This window comes from Vulpes lagopus, chromosome 3, assembly GCF_018345385.1.
Source record: "Vulpes lagopus strain Blue_001 chromosome 3, ASM1834538v1, whole genome shotgun sequence".
Lineage (NCBI taxonomy): Eukaryota > Metazoa > Chordata > Mammalia > Carnivora > Canidae > Vulpes > Vulpes lagopus.
Genome location: NC_054826.1, coordinates 69347161 through 69365510, shown reverse-complemented (window position 1 = coordinate 69365510; position 18350 = coordinate 69347161). Strand labels below are relative to the sequence as shown.

At 41.1% G+C, this 18350-nt stretch overlaps 1 protein-coding gene across 1 annotated transcript in view; it reads right to left on the bottom strand.

Annotated features, from left to right (window-relative positions):
* The window catches only part of DNAJC12 (DnaJ heat shock protein family (Hsp40) member C12), a 43849-nt gene that overhangs the window by 10460 nt on the left and 15039 nt on the right, over positions 1 to 18350 (bottom strand). The window contains exons 3-5 of the mRNA XM_041746885.1: positions 16859 to 16861; positions 13094 to 13112; positions 6881 to 7020 (exon numbers count right to left, since the gene is read on the bottom strand). Coding sequence (XP_041602819.1) covers positions 6881 to 7020; positions 13094 to 13112; positions 16859 to 16861 — 162 coding nt within the window. The remainder of the gene's footprint in view (positions 1 to 6880; positions 7021 to 13093; positions 13113 to 16858; positions 16862 to 18350) is intronic.

Here is an 18350-nt window from a genome sequence, read left to right as displayed (position 1 = left end):
GGCTCCCTGCATGGAGTCTGCTTCTCCTTCTGCCTGTGTCTGTGTCTCTCTTTCTCTGTGTCTCTCATGAATAAATAAATAAAATTTAAAAAAAAAAAAAAAAAGGATCGAGACCTGCATGGGGCTCCACTCGGCAGGGAGTCTGCTTGGGATTGTCCCTCTACCTCTGCCCCTATCTCCACCTCACTCTTTAAAATAAATAAATCTTTTTAAAAATAAACATGAAATCTTTTTTAATGTTAATTTTAGGGGTGCCTGGGTGGCTCAGTCGGTTAAACATCTGCCTTCAGCTCAGGTTATGATCTCAGGGTCCTGGGACGGAGCCCCATGTCAGACTCCCTGCTCCCCAGGGACTCTGCTTCTCCCTCTCCCTCTGCCCCTCCCCCAGCTCAAGGTTCCTCACTCACTCATTCTCTCTCAAATAAGTAAATAAAATCTTTTTTTAAAAATGTTAATTTTGGGGGATCCCTGGGTGGCGCAGCGGTTTGGCGCCTGCCTTTGGCCCGGGGCGCAATCCTGGAGACCCGGGATCGAGTCCCACGTCGGGCTCCCGGTGCATGGAGCCTGCTTCTCCCTCTGCCTGTGTCTCTGCCTCTCTCTCTCTCTCTGTGACTATCATAAATTTAAAAAAAAATTTAAAAATGTTAATTTTTGAAAAGGGCAGTGGCCTCAGCTGATGCAAAAAATAATCTGCTTTTGGTCTGATTGGTTTGGTTCTGTTGTTGGTTAGTTTGGTTTCTTCCTTTTCCTGCATGTGCACAGAATAAAAGAGGCTGGCCAGTGGCTTTCTCTGTAGAGGGAAAGGATATTGGAAAAATAGAAAGTAAGAAACTCAAGAATTCAGGGCCCAGAGAGCTGAAAATGTGGTCTGTAAACATTACAGGTCAGTTAGGTACAGGTCTTGTACCGTGTATTTACTTTGTGCTCTGGTACTTTTGTCTTGAAATAAAAGTGCCTGCTATCTTCCTTAGATGGTGTTGAGGATTAATGACTTACCTACAGTAAATGCTTTGATAGCCATCAAGCAATTGTGAGATAATAGTTTTACTCATCCATCCACTTTATAAGAATAAAATATTTTATCATCAGACCTCTGTATCTGCTGATCCCAATGAAAGAAATACACAAGGGAAAAATCCAAACTGCATCTAACCTCATATACAGGCACCTCTCATGCTTTGTACTTCAATCAAAGGACTAATATAAGAGCAATGCTAAGCAACCTGATTTATAGGGACACAATTAGGTCTTATTTCTGTGTTCACAGATTGTATTTCTCAGTTTCCCTAAGATACTAATTTAACAACACTCAACATCAAGCAAACTAGTATGGAATGACTCATTTCAATAGAATGATCATCAATAGAGACAGCTGGGTGGCTCAGTGGTTGAGCGCCTGCCTTCAGCCCAGGGCCTGATCCTGGAATCCCAGGATCGAGTCCCACATTGGGCTCCCTGCATGGAGCCTGCTTCTCCCCCTGCCTGTGTCTCTGCCCCTCTCGCTCATGAATAAATAAATAAAATCTTTAAAAAAAAAATCAATAAAAATATCAAATGATAGTAGTTGACAGAGACTGAGAGGGAGATTAGGAAGAGGACAGTCTGTACAGCAAAATAATGAACTGCACCGGACAGAGTACCATTGTGTGTAGGGGGTGAACCAACACTAAACAGACACCAAGCCTGGGGGCAAAAGCCACTGTCCTACAGTCCATGAAATTAGTATGCCATGAAATTAGTACAGTCCATGAAATTAGTATTCTATCTTCTCAATTAACTTGTTTACCAGCTTTCCCTGATGTGTTTTTTCCCTTAGGAAGTCCCAGTCATTTTTTTTTTAATTCTGGACTTTGGGGCGCCTGGGTGACTTAGTGGTTAAATGTCTGCCTTCAGCTCAGGTCATGATCCCAGGGTCCTGGGATGGAGCCCCGCGTCAGATTCCCTGCTCCTTGGGGAGCCTGCTTCTCCCTCTCCCTCTCTCTCTCCCCCTGCTCATGCTCTGTCTCTCTCTCTCTCTCTCTCCCCAAATAAATACATAAAATCTTTAATAGTAATTAATTTAATATAACTTAATTCTAGACCTTGGTTAACAATAAAAAATTGTGCCTACATGCCAGTAAATATTAAGTAGACAAATAGAAAAAATAAACAAATAGAAAAAAAATCAATTGACTCATGTGAGCCATGGATCAGTTGAACACTATTCAAAATTGATTAGTTGTTATTATTCTGGATCAATAGAAGTAAATTATTTGCTTGTCTGGGTGATCTTTGACCTGCTTTTGGATAACATTCAATTAGGACTGACTGCCTTCTGAACAGGCCCAGAAGGTGCTTCCCATCTGACTGGGGAAAGTGCAACCATACAGGCATAGTAGGAAGCTTCCCTAGTCATTTTTAGCCAACTGGACTCACCCCAAGGACACCTCACCAAGCCCAGGAACCAAGAAACAATCAGTAGACAAACAGACCCATATGAGGGTAACTGGCAGTCCCAACAAGTCCTATAAGAAGCAATCAATTTGTCAAACAATCAGTTCACCAAAAATGCATTTCTATTAACTCTTTTTTTAAAGATTTTATTTATTCGAGGGACAAAGAGTGTGCATGAGCAGGGGGAGGAGCAGAGGGAGAGGGAGAAGCAGACTCTCCTCTGAGCACAGAGCCTTATGTGGGGCTCAACTCAGGACTCCACACAGGGACTCAGGGCTTAGGGCTCGACACCAGGACCCTGAGATCACAACCTGAGCCCAACTCAGATGCTTAACAACTGAGCCACCCAGCACCCCTCTATTAATTCTTTATAAAATGTACAGCAACGGATATGACATGACAGTTATAACAGTTTATAGGAATTTTTCTCAGCACTTTAAGATTTTATTTATTTATTTATTCATGAGAGGCACAGAGAGAGGGCAGAGACAGAGGCAGAGACAGAAGTAGGCTCTCTGTGGGGAGCCCGATACAGGATTTGGTCCCAAGACCCTGGGATCACCACCTGAGCCAAAGGCAGACACTCAACCACTAAGCCACCCAGGTGCCCTAACCAGCACTCTTTTGATTGTGGCTTTGCTACAACCATTTTCTCACAGGCATCCTAAAGCCATTCTGCCACATATTTCAGAACTAGAGAAAAAACATTTCATACCCTGGATCCTTTGGGGTAAAATTATTTAGCATGACAGCAGTGAATTTCCCTAAGATCCTTTTAGCTAGAAAGATCTCTGTTTTCAAATTATCCCAAGACCCAAGGGCCACAGTAACTGAAAACCTCACTCCATATCTCTTTTTTAAAACCAACATCACATATCTAAACTTAAATTTCCAGGATGCCTGGGTGGCTCAGTGGTTGAACATCTGCCTTTGGCTCAGGATGTGATCCCAGGATCCAGGGTTGAGTCCCACATGGGGCTCCTTGTGGGGAGCCTGCTTCTCCTTCTTCCTGTGTCTCTACCTCTCTCTCTGTGTCTCTCATGAATAAATAAATAAAATCTTTATAAATAAATAAGTAAATATTTTTCAAATTAAAATGTCAGGAGAGGGATCCCTGGGTGGCGCAGCGGTTTGGCGCCTGCCTTTGGCCCAGGGCGCGATCCTGGAGACCCGGGATCGAATCCCACATCGGGCTCCCGGTGCATGGAGCCTGCTCCTCCCTCTGCCTGTGTCTCTGCCTCTCTCTCTCTCTGTGTGACTATCATAAAAAAAAAAAAAAAAAAAAAAATGTCAGGAGAGGGGTGCCTGGGTGTTTCATTCATTAAGAGTCCAACTTTTTTTTTTTTAATTCATGAGAGACCGAGAGAGAGAGAGAGACCGACAGACAGACAGACAGACACAGGCAGAGGGAGAAGCAGGCTCCATGTGAGGAGCCCGACGTGGGACGTGATCCGGGGACTCCAGGATCAGGCCCTGGGCTGAAGGAGGCGCTAAACCGCTGAGCCACCTGGGCTGCCCAGAGTCCAACTTTTGATTTCAGCTCAGGTCTTATCTCAGGGTGGTGGGATCAAGCCCCCTATCCACACCCCTGCCCTCGTTGGCTCTAAGCTCCGTGAGGAATCTGTTTAAGATCCCCTCACTCCCTCTGCCCCTCCCCCTCTGTCTGCCTGCCTGCCTCTCTCTTTCTTTCTACAAAAAAAAAAAAAAAAAAAAGAACTATCAAGAGAGGGGGATCCCTGGGTGGCTCAGCAGTTTAGCACCTGCCTTCAGCCCAGGGCATGATCCTGGAATCCCCGGATCACGTCCCACATCAGGCTCTTCACATGGAGCCTACTTCTCTCTCTGCCTGTGTCTCTGCCTCTCTCTGTGTGTCTCTCCTGAATAAATAAATAAAATATTAAAAACAAAAAAGAACTATCAGGAGAAACTTCTAAAAAGGAAAAGGAAAATAAATAACTAGTAAAGTGACAGAGACTTGGTGTGGGGAAAAAAATACAGTTTCATCACTCTGGGATCATAGAAATCTGTCACCCCTGAAGTTGTGCCCATTTGAAGAATTCTCCCAAAGGAAATTCCTGTGATATGAACTATATGTGATGCCGCAAAAGTGCATTAGGATTTGTCCTGCCTTGAAGGTACAGAGACTAATATTGTTCTCACCAATTCTTCTCCTTCCAGAGGGATTATACTGCTTCAATAAAAAGCAGAAACACAAAGTTGGTGATGTAAAGGGTAGGATTTTAGGAGATTTAACAATCTACAAAGGTATAGGGCAAACAAATATGCATATGTGTTTTAGATAAATGTCACCTAAAATTTAAATCCTTTTTTTAAAAAAGATTTTATTTATTTATTCATGAGAGACACAGAGAGAGAGAAGCAGAGACAGAGGCAGAGGGAGAGGGAGAAGCAGGCTCCATGCAGGGAGCCCAATGTGGGGCTTGATCCCCGGACTGCGGCATCACACTTTGAACTGAAAACAGATGCTCAACCACCAAGTCACCCAGACATCCCTAAATTCTTAGTTGTAATCATTTTAGTCAGATGGCATATGTAACATACTTCACCCAAACACCCTACGTAAGAATGATGTTTATCTACAAAAGGAGAAACAACAATCTCTTTAGATGATGAACAATGTTAGCATCATAATTGCTATTAATTTCTCTGTGGGGAAGGTGAAAGGATGAGCAAATCCACTCACACAAAAAACAATAACTCAATGTTATAGACAGAGGTGAGGCTTTCACTTGTAGGGCTTAGAAGAGAAAGGAATGAGAAGAAATTTACAGAAAGTCTATTTAGTTACAAAACCTGTGAGACTTGGCATCAAGGATTCAAGTCCATGGAGAAAGAGAAACAAAAGCAAATCAAAAACAACAAGATTTTGCCCAAAGAAGCGTGTATGTTAAAAAAAAAAAAATCACTGCTGATTTAAAGCAGAAAAATGCTTATCATTTTTGTACCATTAATAAAAATAAATCTCAAACCAAATGCTGGCCCAGCATACTATTTCAATTTTATTGACAAGACAATTGGTGCAGACAGTAATATCTAAAATATTATTATTGTAAGACCTCAAACAGTCTGTAGTTAGGCTAAATTCAAAGCAGAAATGACATGTTTGGAGACAGAAAATTAGCATTTTTTTAAAGATTTTCTTTATTTATTTGAAAGAGAATGCATACACATGAGTGGGGTGGAGAACCAAGGGAGAGGGAGAAGCAGACTCCCCAAAGAGCAGGGAGCCTCATGTGGGGCTTGATCCCAGATCCCTGGGATCATGACCTGAGCCAAAGGCTGATGCTTAACCCAGTGAGCCACCCAGGAGCCCCAAAAATTAGCATTTTAAGGAAAGACATCAGCCATTTAAATTAGAAGAGAAATTTGGAGAAGAGTTTTTGAGAAGTCCATAGCAAATTTGATATTTGTGGTTAAAATTAGGTTCAGTGGGTCATCGGGATGTCTGAGTGGCTCAGCAGTTGAGTGTCTGCCTTTGGCTCGGGGTATGATACTGGAGGTCTGGGATCGTGTCCCACATCGGAATCCCTGCAATGGAGCCTGCTTCTCCCTCTGCCTATGTCTCTGCCTCTCTCTTTCTGTGTCACTTATGAATAAATAAATAAAACTTTAAAAAAAAAGTTCAGTGGGTCATCAAAAACAACAACAATAACAACAACAAAGTATAAATCAAAAGACATTCACATAGCAAAGGTCACTAATTCAGTTGCAGTTACAATGTGTCACACTCAGAAGAATGGAAATATGGTGATTCCCATCTCTTAAATTATAGCCCTTCAGGTTTACATTTAGATTTCCTTCTTGGGGATCCCTGGGTGGCTCAGTTGGTTGAGCGTCTGCCTTCAGCTCACATCGTGATCCTGGGGTCTTGGGATCAAGTCCCACATCGGGCTCCCTGTATGGAGCTTGCTTCTCCCTCTGCCTATGTCTCTGCCTCTCTCTGTGTGTCTCTCATGAATAAATAAGACCTTTTAAAAAAAAAAAAGAATCAATTTAAAATAATTTGCAGCTTTCTTTAATTAATCAGGCTCTGTTTTTTATGGAATTTACAAGCCTTGAGAAGAGAATATGCCAATATGAACTAAAAAGATGGAAGAGATGAATTTGCCTTGGTTCAAAATTCAGCAGTATTATATAAGCAACATGAGAAGCAGTTACCAGAATGTATAAAACAATAAATGATAACAAGAAGTGAAGATATTGAATCAAACAACCAAAGAGATTGACAATTATAGTCATGAGCTCTTCTGGTGCTGATCCATTGAATTCTCTTTCACAGGATTTCTGAACAGAGTTGTATCCAGATTCTAACAGCTTCTTGGTCTTCTCCCTCCTATTGCCTACTAATATTTTAAGCTACTATGTGAGTCGAATATATGGGCAGCCTGAGCTTCATGAATTCACTTCATCCCAGGGAGAAACCTACCATTTTCACCGAGTCACTCAAAGCTTCCCACTGCTGAAATGGCATCGATATCTGGCTCCTCCGCCAGTGGTCATAGCGGGCACGACTCTCTGTATTAGTCAGAATATCCTTTGCCTTCTGCAGTTTCTGAAAAGTCTCCACTGGAAAACAAATCAAAGATGAGCACTTCTTTCTTGAAGGACTTATTTTAAACTCCTTAAACTCTCTCTCTGCGACTATCATAAATAAATTAAAAAAATTTAAAAAAAAAAAGGGGGGGATCCCTGGGTGGCGCAGCGGTTTAGCGCCTGCCTTTGGCCCAGGGCGCGATCCTGGAGACCCGGGATCGAATCCCACGTCAGGCTCCCGGTGCATGGAGCCTGTTTCTCTGCCTCTCTCTCTCTCTCTCTCTGCGACTATCATAAATAAATAAAAAAAAATTTTTTTTTAAATAAATAAATAAACTCCTTAAACTCCCAGGCAAAGTGATTTCACTGAAATATGTCTGTTGTTTACTCACTATGTGACCTTGGGTCAGTTCACCTCTTCAAGCTTTAGTTTCCTCACTTGCAGAGTGAATCACAAGGATAAGTGAGATCACATATGTAAAGTGCCTGGCTCACAGTTTATCCACTCTTTTTACTGAGCTCCAGTGATATGCCACATGCTAGTCCAGGTGCTGATGATACAGGTGAGAACAGTAGACATGAACTACTTAGGGATTGACATTTATAAAGAACAAAAAAAATTCAGTTTTGTCTCCTAGGGAAAAAACTACCTTTGCTAGTGGTAGTTGTGAGCAAGGGTAGTGATCAGTCTAGACGAACAGTGTAAATGAAGATTCTAAAGCAGGAAGGAGCATAGTGATTTAGAGAAAGTAGAGAATGCCATTGTGGGGATCCCTGGGTGACTCAGTGGTTTAGCGCCTGCCTTCGGCTCACAGCATGATCCTGGAGTCACGGGATCGAGTCCCACATCAGGCTCCCGGCATGGAGCCTGCTTCTCCCTCTGCCTGTGTCTCTATGTCTGTGTGTGTGTGTGTGTGTGTGTCTTTCATGAATAAATAAATAAAATCTTTTTTTAAAAAATAGAATAAAATACTAAGAAAAAATGTTAACAAAAGAATTGCAAGACTCACATACATTGAAAACTATAAAACACTGTTGAAAGAAATTAAATATCTAAATAAATAAAGAGATCTCCATTTTCATGGATCAGAAGACCTAACATTGGTACTCCAACTGCACTATAGATTTAATGCAATCTGTCAAAAATCCCAGGTGCCTTTTTTGCAGAAATTGACAAGTGGATCCTAAAAATCCATATGCACAATGCAAGGGACTCAGGATAGTCAAAACAAACTTAGAAAATAAAAACAGAGATCCCTGGGTGGTGCAGCGGTTTGGCGCCTGCCTTTGGCCCAGGGCGCGATCCTGGAAACCCGGGATCGAATCCCACGTCGGGCTCCCGGTGCATGGAGCCTGCTCCTCCCTCTGCCTGTGTCTCTGCCTCTCTCTCTCTCTCTGTATGACTATCATAAATAAAAAATTAAAAAAAAAATAAATTAAAAAAAAAGAAAATAAAAACAAAGTTGGAAAAACTCACACTTCCCAATTTAAAACTTTCTACAACACTACAATAATGAAAACAGTGTGGTACTGGCATCAGAATAAACATAAATAAATAGGATATTGAGAGTCTAGAAATAAACCCTCAAATTTACAGTCAATTTTTTTTTCTTTTTTTTTTCTTTTTTTAAAGATTTTATTTTTAAGTAATCTTAACACTCAACATGGGGCTCAAACTCACAACCCCAAGATAAAGAGTTATATGCTCCACTGACTGAGCCAGCCAGACACCCAAAGCCAACTGGTTTTCTACAAGATCATTCAACTGGGGGAAAAAATCATCTTTTTAGAGTGCCTGGACAGCTCAGTTGGCTGAGTGTCTGACTCTTTATTTCAGCTCAGGTCATAACCTCAGGGTTGTGGGACTGAGCCCAGTGTCAGGCTCCACACTCAGCACAGAGTCTGCTTGGAGTTCTCTCCCTTTATCTTCCTCTCCTCATGCACTCTCTCTCTCTCTCTCTCTCAAATAAATAAATAAAATCTTCAAAAAATCATCTTTTCAACACGTGGTGCTGGGACACCTATAACAGAATGAAGTTGGGGGTACCTTGATGGCTCAGTCAATTAAGTGTCCAACTCTTGATCTCAGCTCAGGTATTTTTTTAAGATGTATTTATTTATTCAACAGAGAGAGAGAGAGGGAGAGAAAGCATGTGCGCATAGGGAGAGGCAGTGGGAGAGGGAGAGAATCTCAAGCAGACTCCCTGCTGAGCATGGAACCCAACATGAGGCTCAATCCCACAACCAATCTCAGCTCAGGTCATGAGTTCAAGCCCCAAATTGGGTTCCACATAAGGTATAGAACCTACTTTTTTAAAAATGAAGTTGGATCCCTACCTCATACCATATACAAATATTAACTCAAAATAGATCACAGATCTGCACTTGATCTTAACCAAAATGCTGAGAAGTGATAAAATGGATCACAGATCTAAATGTACAAGCTAAAACTATAAAACTCAGAGAAAATATATAGGAATAAATGTTTATGACCTTGGATTTGGCAATAGCTCTTTATATATGACACCAAAAGCAAGAGCACAAACGACAAAAGAAAAAAAACCCAGAAAATTGTACTTCATCAAAACCGAACATTTTGTACTTCAAAGAACATCATCAAGAAAGTAAAAAGAAAAGCTATGGAATGGAAGAAAATATTTGCAAATGATAGATGTGATGAGGGATTTCTATCTAAAATTATAAAGAACTCTTATAATTCAATAAGAAGGCTAATAGCCCAATTTAAAAGTTAGTAAAGGGGGATCCCTGGGTGACTCAGCAGTTCAGTGCCTGCCTTTGGACTGAGGTATGGTCCTGGAGTCCCGGGATTGAGTCCCACATCGGGCTCCCTGCATGGAGCCTGCTTCTCCCTCTGCCTGTGTCTCTGCCTCTCTCTCCCTCTCTCTCTCTCTCTGACACTCATGAATAAATAAATAAAATCTTTTTAAAAATAAAAGTTAGTAAAGGATTTGGATAGACATTTCTCCAAAGAAGATAAACAAATGGGCACTAAGCACACGAGAAAATGTTCATCACTAGTCATTGGGAAAATACATATCAAAACCACAGTGAGATACATCCATTTCATAATCACTAGAATGGCTAAAATAAAAAGGTAGATAATAACAAGTGTTGATGAGGATATGGTGAAATTTGAAGCCTTGTGCATTGCAGATAGGATTGTAAAACAGTGTACTGCTTTGAAAAAGTTTAGCAGTTCTTCAAAATATTAAACATGGAGTTGACACATGACCCAAGAATTCCAACCTTGGGACGCCTGGGTGGCTCAGCGGTTTAGCGCCTCCTTCAGCTCAGGTCATAATCCTGGAGTCCCGGGGTTGGGTCCTGCATCAGGCTCTCTGCATGGAGCCTGCTTCTCCCTCTGCCTGTGTCTCTGCCCCTCTCTCTCTGTGTCTCTCATGAATAAATAAATAAAGTCTTTAAAAAAAAAAAGAATTCCAACCCTAAATATATACTCAGGAGAATTGAAAACATATGTCCACACAAAAACCTATATGTGAATGGCCATAGTAATATTATTTATACTAGCCATGAAGTCAAAACAACTCAAATTTCCATCAATTGCTAGTTGGATAAACAAATGTGGTACACAGATATAATGAAATTATCATTCAGCTACAAAATAAATGAAGTACTGATATATCCAACAAAATGGATGAGCCTTGAAAACACTCTAATAAATGAAAGACAGCACTCACAAATGGCCACATATTGTATGATTCCATTGATATAAAATATGCAGAATAAATGAGGGGCACCTGGGTGGCTCAGCTGGTTATCCATCCAACTCTTAATTTCAGCTCAGGTCATGATCTCAGGGTTGTGGGATCAGGCCCCCCAGTCAGGCTCCATGATCAGTAGGGAGTCTGCTTGAGATTCTCTTTGTCTCCCTCTCCCTCTGCCCCTCCTCCTTCTCTAAAATAAATAAATAAATCTTTTTTAAAAATAGATGAATCTGTAGAGAGTAAGCAGATTATGGTTACCAGGGGTTGGGCAGGGGGAAATGGGAAATAATTGCTAATGAGTACAGGGTTTCTTTCTTTTTCATAATAATCGTATAAGGTGGATATTATTATTATTATTATTATTATTATTATTATTCCCATCTTACAGAATCCAAGACTGAAGAAGTTGATGTAACTTTCCCAAAGTCTCAAAATTTCAAGGGATGGAGCCACAAATCAAACCAAGCCTGCCAGGTTCCCCGGCTGGTTCTCTCCACTTGACTGCCTTTCTCCTCCTTCCATTTTCCTGCAATGGATGTTACCTTCCAACCCCCACTTTCTCCTCCACCTCCAGGGCTAATAAAATGTAACCATTCACCAATAACATCCAATTTTTGCCCTTGAGAACCTCAGAGTCTAGTAAGGAAGCAGACATATAAACAAATCATTTCAATTACAAGGTGATATCGAGGCAAGACTAGTTCTGTTTGGGAAGTCAGAAAATATTTCAGTAGTTTTCTTGGAGTCATCCTTGACTTTTACTCTCACATCTCACTTCTAATCCCTTAGCAAACTCTATTGGCTCTACTTTTAAAATATATCTAAGATCTGACCCGTTATGGCCACTTCCACTACCATCATTCTCGTTCAAACCACCATCTTCTCTTGGTTGGAGTATTATACTAGGTTCTCAACTGATCTCCCTGACTTTGCCTCAGTCTGCTTACTACACAGCAGTCAGAGAGATCTTTTAAAAAACAACATTGCTCCTCTGCTCAAAATGACTTTTAATGACTTCCCACTTCTCTTAGAGTAAAAGTGAAAATCTCTACCATCAGTGGCATGGCTAATAGTTCTGACATGCTCTGCCACCCTCTACCTTCTCTTCCTTCTCTGACCTCATTTTCTTCTACTTTCCCCATCTCCTTTTGCTACAGCTATAGGATCTCCCCTGATACATCTTGAGTACACCAAGCACACTCCAGCCCTAGGACCTTGACACTTACTGTCCTTTCTATAAAGAATACTTTTAAACTCAGGCATTCATATAGCTGACTTCCTTCAAATGTCATCTCAAATGCTGTCTTGTAGAGGGGGTCTTCCCTGACTATGCTATATAAAATGACTGCCTACCAGCCCCATGCCTTTATCTCCCTTGACTTGCATTATTTTTCTTTATAATACTTGCCCTCAGCCATTGTGGAATTTTTTTATGATCTGTCTCCTCAACCAGAATACAAACTCTGTGAAAACAGAGGCTTTATCTGTTTTGTTCTCTGTTGTATCCTTTGCACAGAAACAGTATGGCAGGTGCTCAAAAAAGTCTTTGTTCAATGAATCAATGAGTGAATGCTTCCTATTTTGAATGTGAATATATCTTTATCTTTCTATACAGTGCTACTCCCTTGAGTGCCAATCACCAAAGAAATGACACACATCATTTAAATATTTTGTGAATTAGGAATATTTTAATACCATCAGTGGGAAAACTAACTTAAATTGCCCTGATAGTGTTCAAAAATACCTCATGGTGAAGGACGCCTGGGTGGCTCAGTTGCTTAAGCACCTGAATCTTGTTTCCAGCTCAGGGTCATGATCCCAAGGTCGTGGGGTTTAGCCCTGCACCCTGCTCCATGGTCAGTGTGAGTCTGCTTGAGGTTCTCTCTCTCTCCCTCTCCGTTTGCCCTTCACCCTGCTTGCATGCACTCGTGCATTCTCTCTCTCTCCCTCTCTCTCTCTGTCTCTCTCATTCTCTCTCAAAATAAATAAACAAATAAATAAAATCTTAAAAAAAAAAAAAAAGAACCCTTAGAAGTAGTCAAGAGTCTCTCAAACCATTGTTGTAGCAAATGTACAGTCGGTACTGACAGTATTGAAAATACTGAAGTACTTCTGTACCCCAGGTGGTAAAGAATTGCTATTCCTGAACCCCAGTCCTCCGAACACCACCATTTTAACTGTTTCCCCAGCAACCAGAGATACTCCTTGCCACAGCAGGGTTTCTCCAAGACCCTGCTTCAAAGCTGGACAGCACAGTATCTGATAGGCCATTAACTATTTTTTGAAAAAAAAGATTTTATTCATCCATTCATGAGAGACACAGAGAGAGAGAGAGAGAGAGAGGAGAGGCGCAGAGAGACAAGCAGAGGGAGAAGCAGGCTCTGCGCAGGGAGCCCAACGTGGGACTAGATCCCGAGTCTCCAGGATCAGGCCCTGGGCTGAAGGCGGTGCTAAACCGCTGAGCCACCAGGGCTGCCCCGCCATTAACTATTTAATATGACCACTGGAGGTGGTAGTGATTAGTGGGTTAAAGGGAAGACTTTAAAGATGGAGCTACTGAAAGCTATAAGAAACTAAACAAACTAATAAGCAGCATCTTGCCATAGCAGCTCACTCCAGTGACTAACCCTTCCTACTGCTGACAACAATTAAATATCCCACTGTACAAATAAGATGTCACTTTTTCCAACAGGAATAAAAAGCTCATTAAATTATCACCATGGATGCACACGCCAGTTACTATTACAGCAGCATTTATAAAGATTTACATATTTATCTATGAGTCACTTTTTCTTTGCACATTATTCCTAGCCTGTTTTCCAGAGTCTCCAGAATGAAAGAAGCCTGCTTGGGATTATTCTGATATCAATCCCTTAACAACAATTGATAAGCAGAAAGCTAAAATACTTTATCTTTCTTGATCAGTGGCCTTTCCTTGTTCCATCCTTTCTACCACCTTTAATAAAAATGAGATTGTGTTCATATTTGTCCTTTAATATATCAGCTAACAAAATGAGTCACACAAGATAAACATTTACCAGTTCTGGGAAGAGAGATCTCATTTACAAGCTTGTATGAGCAAATGATGCTAGGACCTCTGAGAGACATTCCTTTTTAACTCCTAGGTCTACTCTGAAAATACAGAGGTTCTTTAAACATCGTATTTCACAATAGAATTTGTATTATTATAGTCGTACCTTAAATGTAGGCCTCTTACAATTACTTGAAAAATATTAATAAAAATATGATGTCAGAAAAATGCTTTGAAAAAAACCTGGAGGAAAAAAAAAAAAGGAAAAAAAAAGAAAAAAACCTGGAGGAAAATATACCACTGTTAATAGTGGTTCTCTGGCAGGGAATGATAAGAACAGACTTTCACTTTCAAGATTATTTATTACTGTATGCTATTTTTATTCAAAGGGGAAAAAAGCAATAGTTTTTAAAGTGGGAAAGCATAGAGACATGGAAAGGTATCAGTTAGCAAGGACAAGGAGCTCTCCTTCAACTATCCACATGTCTTTGAAGCCTACAAATAAATAACAAAAAATACCATCTCACAGATCCTTATTTTAGTCTGAAATCCCTTTCTTCCAGGTTGGAGAGAAGTTACTAAAGCATTGGCCTGAAACAGTTACCATCATGTGTACACACAGGACTGGCATGAGCAAGAGCTTTTTTTTTTTTTTTTAAAGATTCATTTATTTATTTATTCATGATAGACATAGAGAGAGACAGAGAGAAAGGCAGAGACACAGGCAAGGGAAGAAGCAGGCTCCATGCCGGGAGCCCGACACAGGACTCGACCCCGGGACTCCAGGACTGCACCCTGGGCCAAAGGCAGGTGCCAAACCATTGAGCCACCCAGGGATCCCCAAGCAGGAGCTTTTAACTCAGTGACATAATTTCTATAGCATAGAAAGTAGTCCTGCCTACATCACTGACACCTGAAGAGAAGAAGAGATTTCTAAAAGTCTAAAATCCTAGAATTTAGAATTTAAAAATAAATGAAAAGGAGAAAGAGGTAATGTTTACTTACAAAAAAGAGAATTATCCCATTTTATTAAATTTTTCTGTTGTGGGGGCCTGGGTGTCTGTCGTTTTAAGCCTCCAACTCTTGATTTTGCCTCAGGTCATGATCTCAGGTTCATGAGATTGAGCCCTACTGAGCTCCATAATGGGTGTGGAGACTGCCAGCACCCCCTGCCCACCCATCCCACTTTTGTGCATAGATGCACATACGATTTTTTTCTCTAAGAAAAAAAAATGTTATCTTGGAATGCTGCGTAAAAATAAGAAAAGAAAGTCCACTGATTCATAATTGCCAACATTCATTGAGCTATTCTTGCATGCAAGATACCTCATTTAGTCTTCACATCAGATGCATGAAGCAATATACTACTAGTCTACCACTTTTCCTATGAGAATGCTGAGGCTCAAAGAGATTGCCCAAGGTCAATTAGCTCATCAATTGGAGCTAGAAGCAATCCAGACAGACAAGACTGTGTTCCATATCTACCACTCCATCATGCTAACAAATTAGTAATTTCATTGGAAATGACTGAGACTACACTTAATGGACCAAAAAGGTATATATACAAGTTTAATTTCTCCTACAAGCAGTTGCTCTATAAGCTTTCACTTCGATGAAATATGTTTCAAAATCTACCCAACATATTCTGGATTTCTGCCAAACTAAAATTCAGTATCTGGGGACACCTGGGTGGCTCAGTGGTTGAGCATCTGCCTTCAGCTCAGGGCATGATCTTGCGGCCAGAGATCGAGTCCCACATCAGGCTCCTTACAGGGACCCTGCTTCTCCCTCTGCCTATGTCTCTGCCTCTCTTTCTCTGTATCTCTCATGAGTTAAAAAAATAAAATAAGGGATCCCTGGGTGGCTCAGCGGTTTACCGCCTGCCTTTGGCCCAGGGCGCGATCCTGGAGTCCCGGGACCGAGTCCTGCGTCGGGCTTCCAGCATGGAGCCTGCTTCTCCCTCCTCCTGTGTCTCTGCCTCTCTCTCTCTCTCTCTCTCTCTCTCTCTCTCTCTCTCATAAATAAATAAATCTTTTAAAAAAATAAAATAAAATAATAAAAAATAAAATTCAGCATCTGGGTGAATTTTTAATATTTTATTTATTTTTTAAAAGATGTATATATTTGAGATGGCTGAGTGGCTCAGCAGTTGATGGTCTGCCTTCAGCTCAGGTCATGATCCTGGGGTCCCAGGACTGAGTCCCACATCAGGCTTCCTGCATGGAACCCGCTTCTCCCTCTGTCCATGTCTCTGCCTCTCTCTCTCTCTCATGAATAAATAAATAAAATATTTTTTAAAAAAAAGATGTATATATTTTATCTGAGGAGAGAGAACACACACACAGGAGCAGGATTGGGACAGAGGGAGAGGGAGAGGTAGACAATCTCAAGAAGACTCCCTGCTGAGCGCAGAGCTCGAGGCAGGGCTTGATCTCACAACCCTGAGATCATAACCTGAGCTGAAACCAAAGTCACACATTTAACTAACTAAGCCACCCAGGTACTCCATTTAATATTTTAAAATATTGTTATCAGTACCCTTAATCCTTCTTCAAGTGTTATAAAAAACCACTTAAATTTTCAGAAAGTCATATTAATTCAAATTGAGTAAATGGGTGCTTAAACAGATTTGAAAATAATTTCTAGGGATCCCTGGGTGGCGCAGCGGTTTGGTGCCTGCCTTTGGCCCAGGGCGCGATCCTGGAGACCCGGGATCGAATCCCACGTCAGGCTCCCGGTGCATGGAGCCTGCTTCTCCCTCTGCCTGTATCTCTGCCTCTCTCTCTCTCTCTCTCTCTGTGACTATCATAAATAAATAAAAATTAAAAAAAAAAAAAAAAGAAAATAATTTCTACCCACAGGTTGAATCCTCTATCAACTGCAAGCCTGACAGGGGAGGATATTGATGTCTGTGTACCTATCATTTTAAACAATATTTACAGTTCAGTGTTTTTCTGAACAAGAAGCCATGAGGTAGCCCATACATGAAAACTCCCATCACTATGACAACCAGAAATGGCAATGATTGCCCAGTGATTCATTGTGTATCCCAAATAGAAACTGTTTGTCAAGGACAGAGAAACAACTCACAGACATGCTTTTCCTGGAAAAGAATCCAGTTAAAGAATAACCTGGGGTAGTGGTTGTTTTTAAGTGTTTATCAAATTTCTATACTTTTATGTTAGGGCATCTATCTTTTTTTTAAGATTTATTTATCTGAGAAAGAGTGCAAGCTGGAGGAGGAGAGGCTGAGAAAGGAGAGAGAAATTCCTCAGGCAGACTCCCCACTGAGCTCGGAGCCCCATGCAGACTTAATCCCAGAACTCCAAGAACATGACCTGAGCCAAAATGAAGAGCTGGCTGCTCAACCAACTGAGCCACCAGGTGCTCCAGGATGTCTACCTTAATAGTAACTCTAGTTCAAAGAGGTAATTAATATGTTTCCTAAATAAATGTTCAGGAACTCATTCATTAAGTCATTCAATAAATGATGTGCACAAAGTAAGTGTCCTCCATGGTAGTAGGTGCTCTATGAGGTGTCGGGCATATTACTGTGAACAAGATAGCAGGAAGCCTGTCTTACTGAGTTTTCATTATGACTAACAAGCAAATACGCAATAAGGAGATGGCATGATACACAGTTTGCTGCCTGTCGTATAGGGTGCTCTGGGTAGCTGGGCCACACGATTTCCCAAAGGAAGTGATGGCTAAGCTGAAACCTGACACAGGAGCATAACCTAAACAATCAAAGCAAAGCAGCGAGGTGTGCAAGCCTCAGAGGGAGCCAGACAGAGGAAGCAGCAGGCATAAAGGTCTGAAGTGCAGGGCACCTGGGTGGCTCAGTTGGTTAAGTGTCCATCTCTGGACTTTGGGTCAGATCTTGATCTCCCAGGGTCATGGGATCAAGCCCTGCATCAGGCTCTGTGCTAGGGGTGCAGCCTGCTTAAGATTCTCTCTTCTTCTGCCCCTCCCCTCACCCCCTAAGCCCCTCAACAGATGTGCTCACTCTCTCTCTGTCTCTAAAGAATAAAAGTTCTGAAGAGTAGAAAACAGAGCCAAGGCTGTGTGGCAGAAACATGGGGTTGTGGGCATAGTGGTGGAAAAGGAGAGATGGGGAGAGGTAGAGAGCACATGAAGGGGCTTGTATCTATAGGCCCAGCAATGACAAAGAAGGAACTATTACTACATGTACAAAATGGGCAAATATCACAGACATAATGTAAAGCAAAAGAAGTCACACCCAAAGGAGTATATACTGTATTCCATTTGTGTGAAAGTCAAAGCCACACAAAACTAATCAATGATAATAGAGATCCAAAAATGGAAAGGATGCTGACTTTGAAGAGGATGTGAAAAGGGACCTCTGGGGTGCCAGAAATATTCCACATATTCCTCTGAGCAGTGGTTAAACTGGTTATATAGACAAAAATGTATCAAGTGTATATTTACGGTCTGTTCACGTTGCCTTAAACAAACTATGCCTTAATAAAAAGAGTAAAAATCAAATGAGCAAAAGTAATAGTTAAGTCTAACAAAAAATGACTCCATATATTAGAAAATGACCTGGTTATACAAATCAAAGGGAT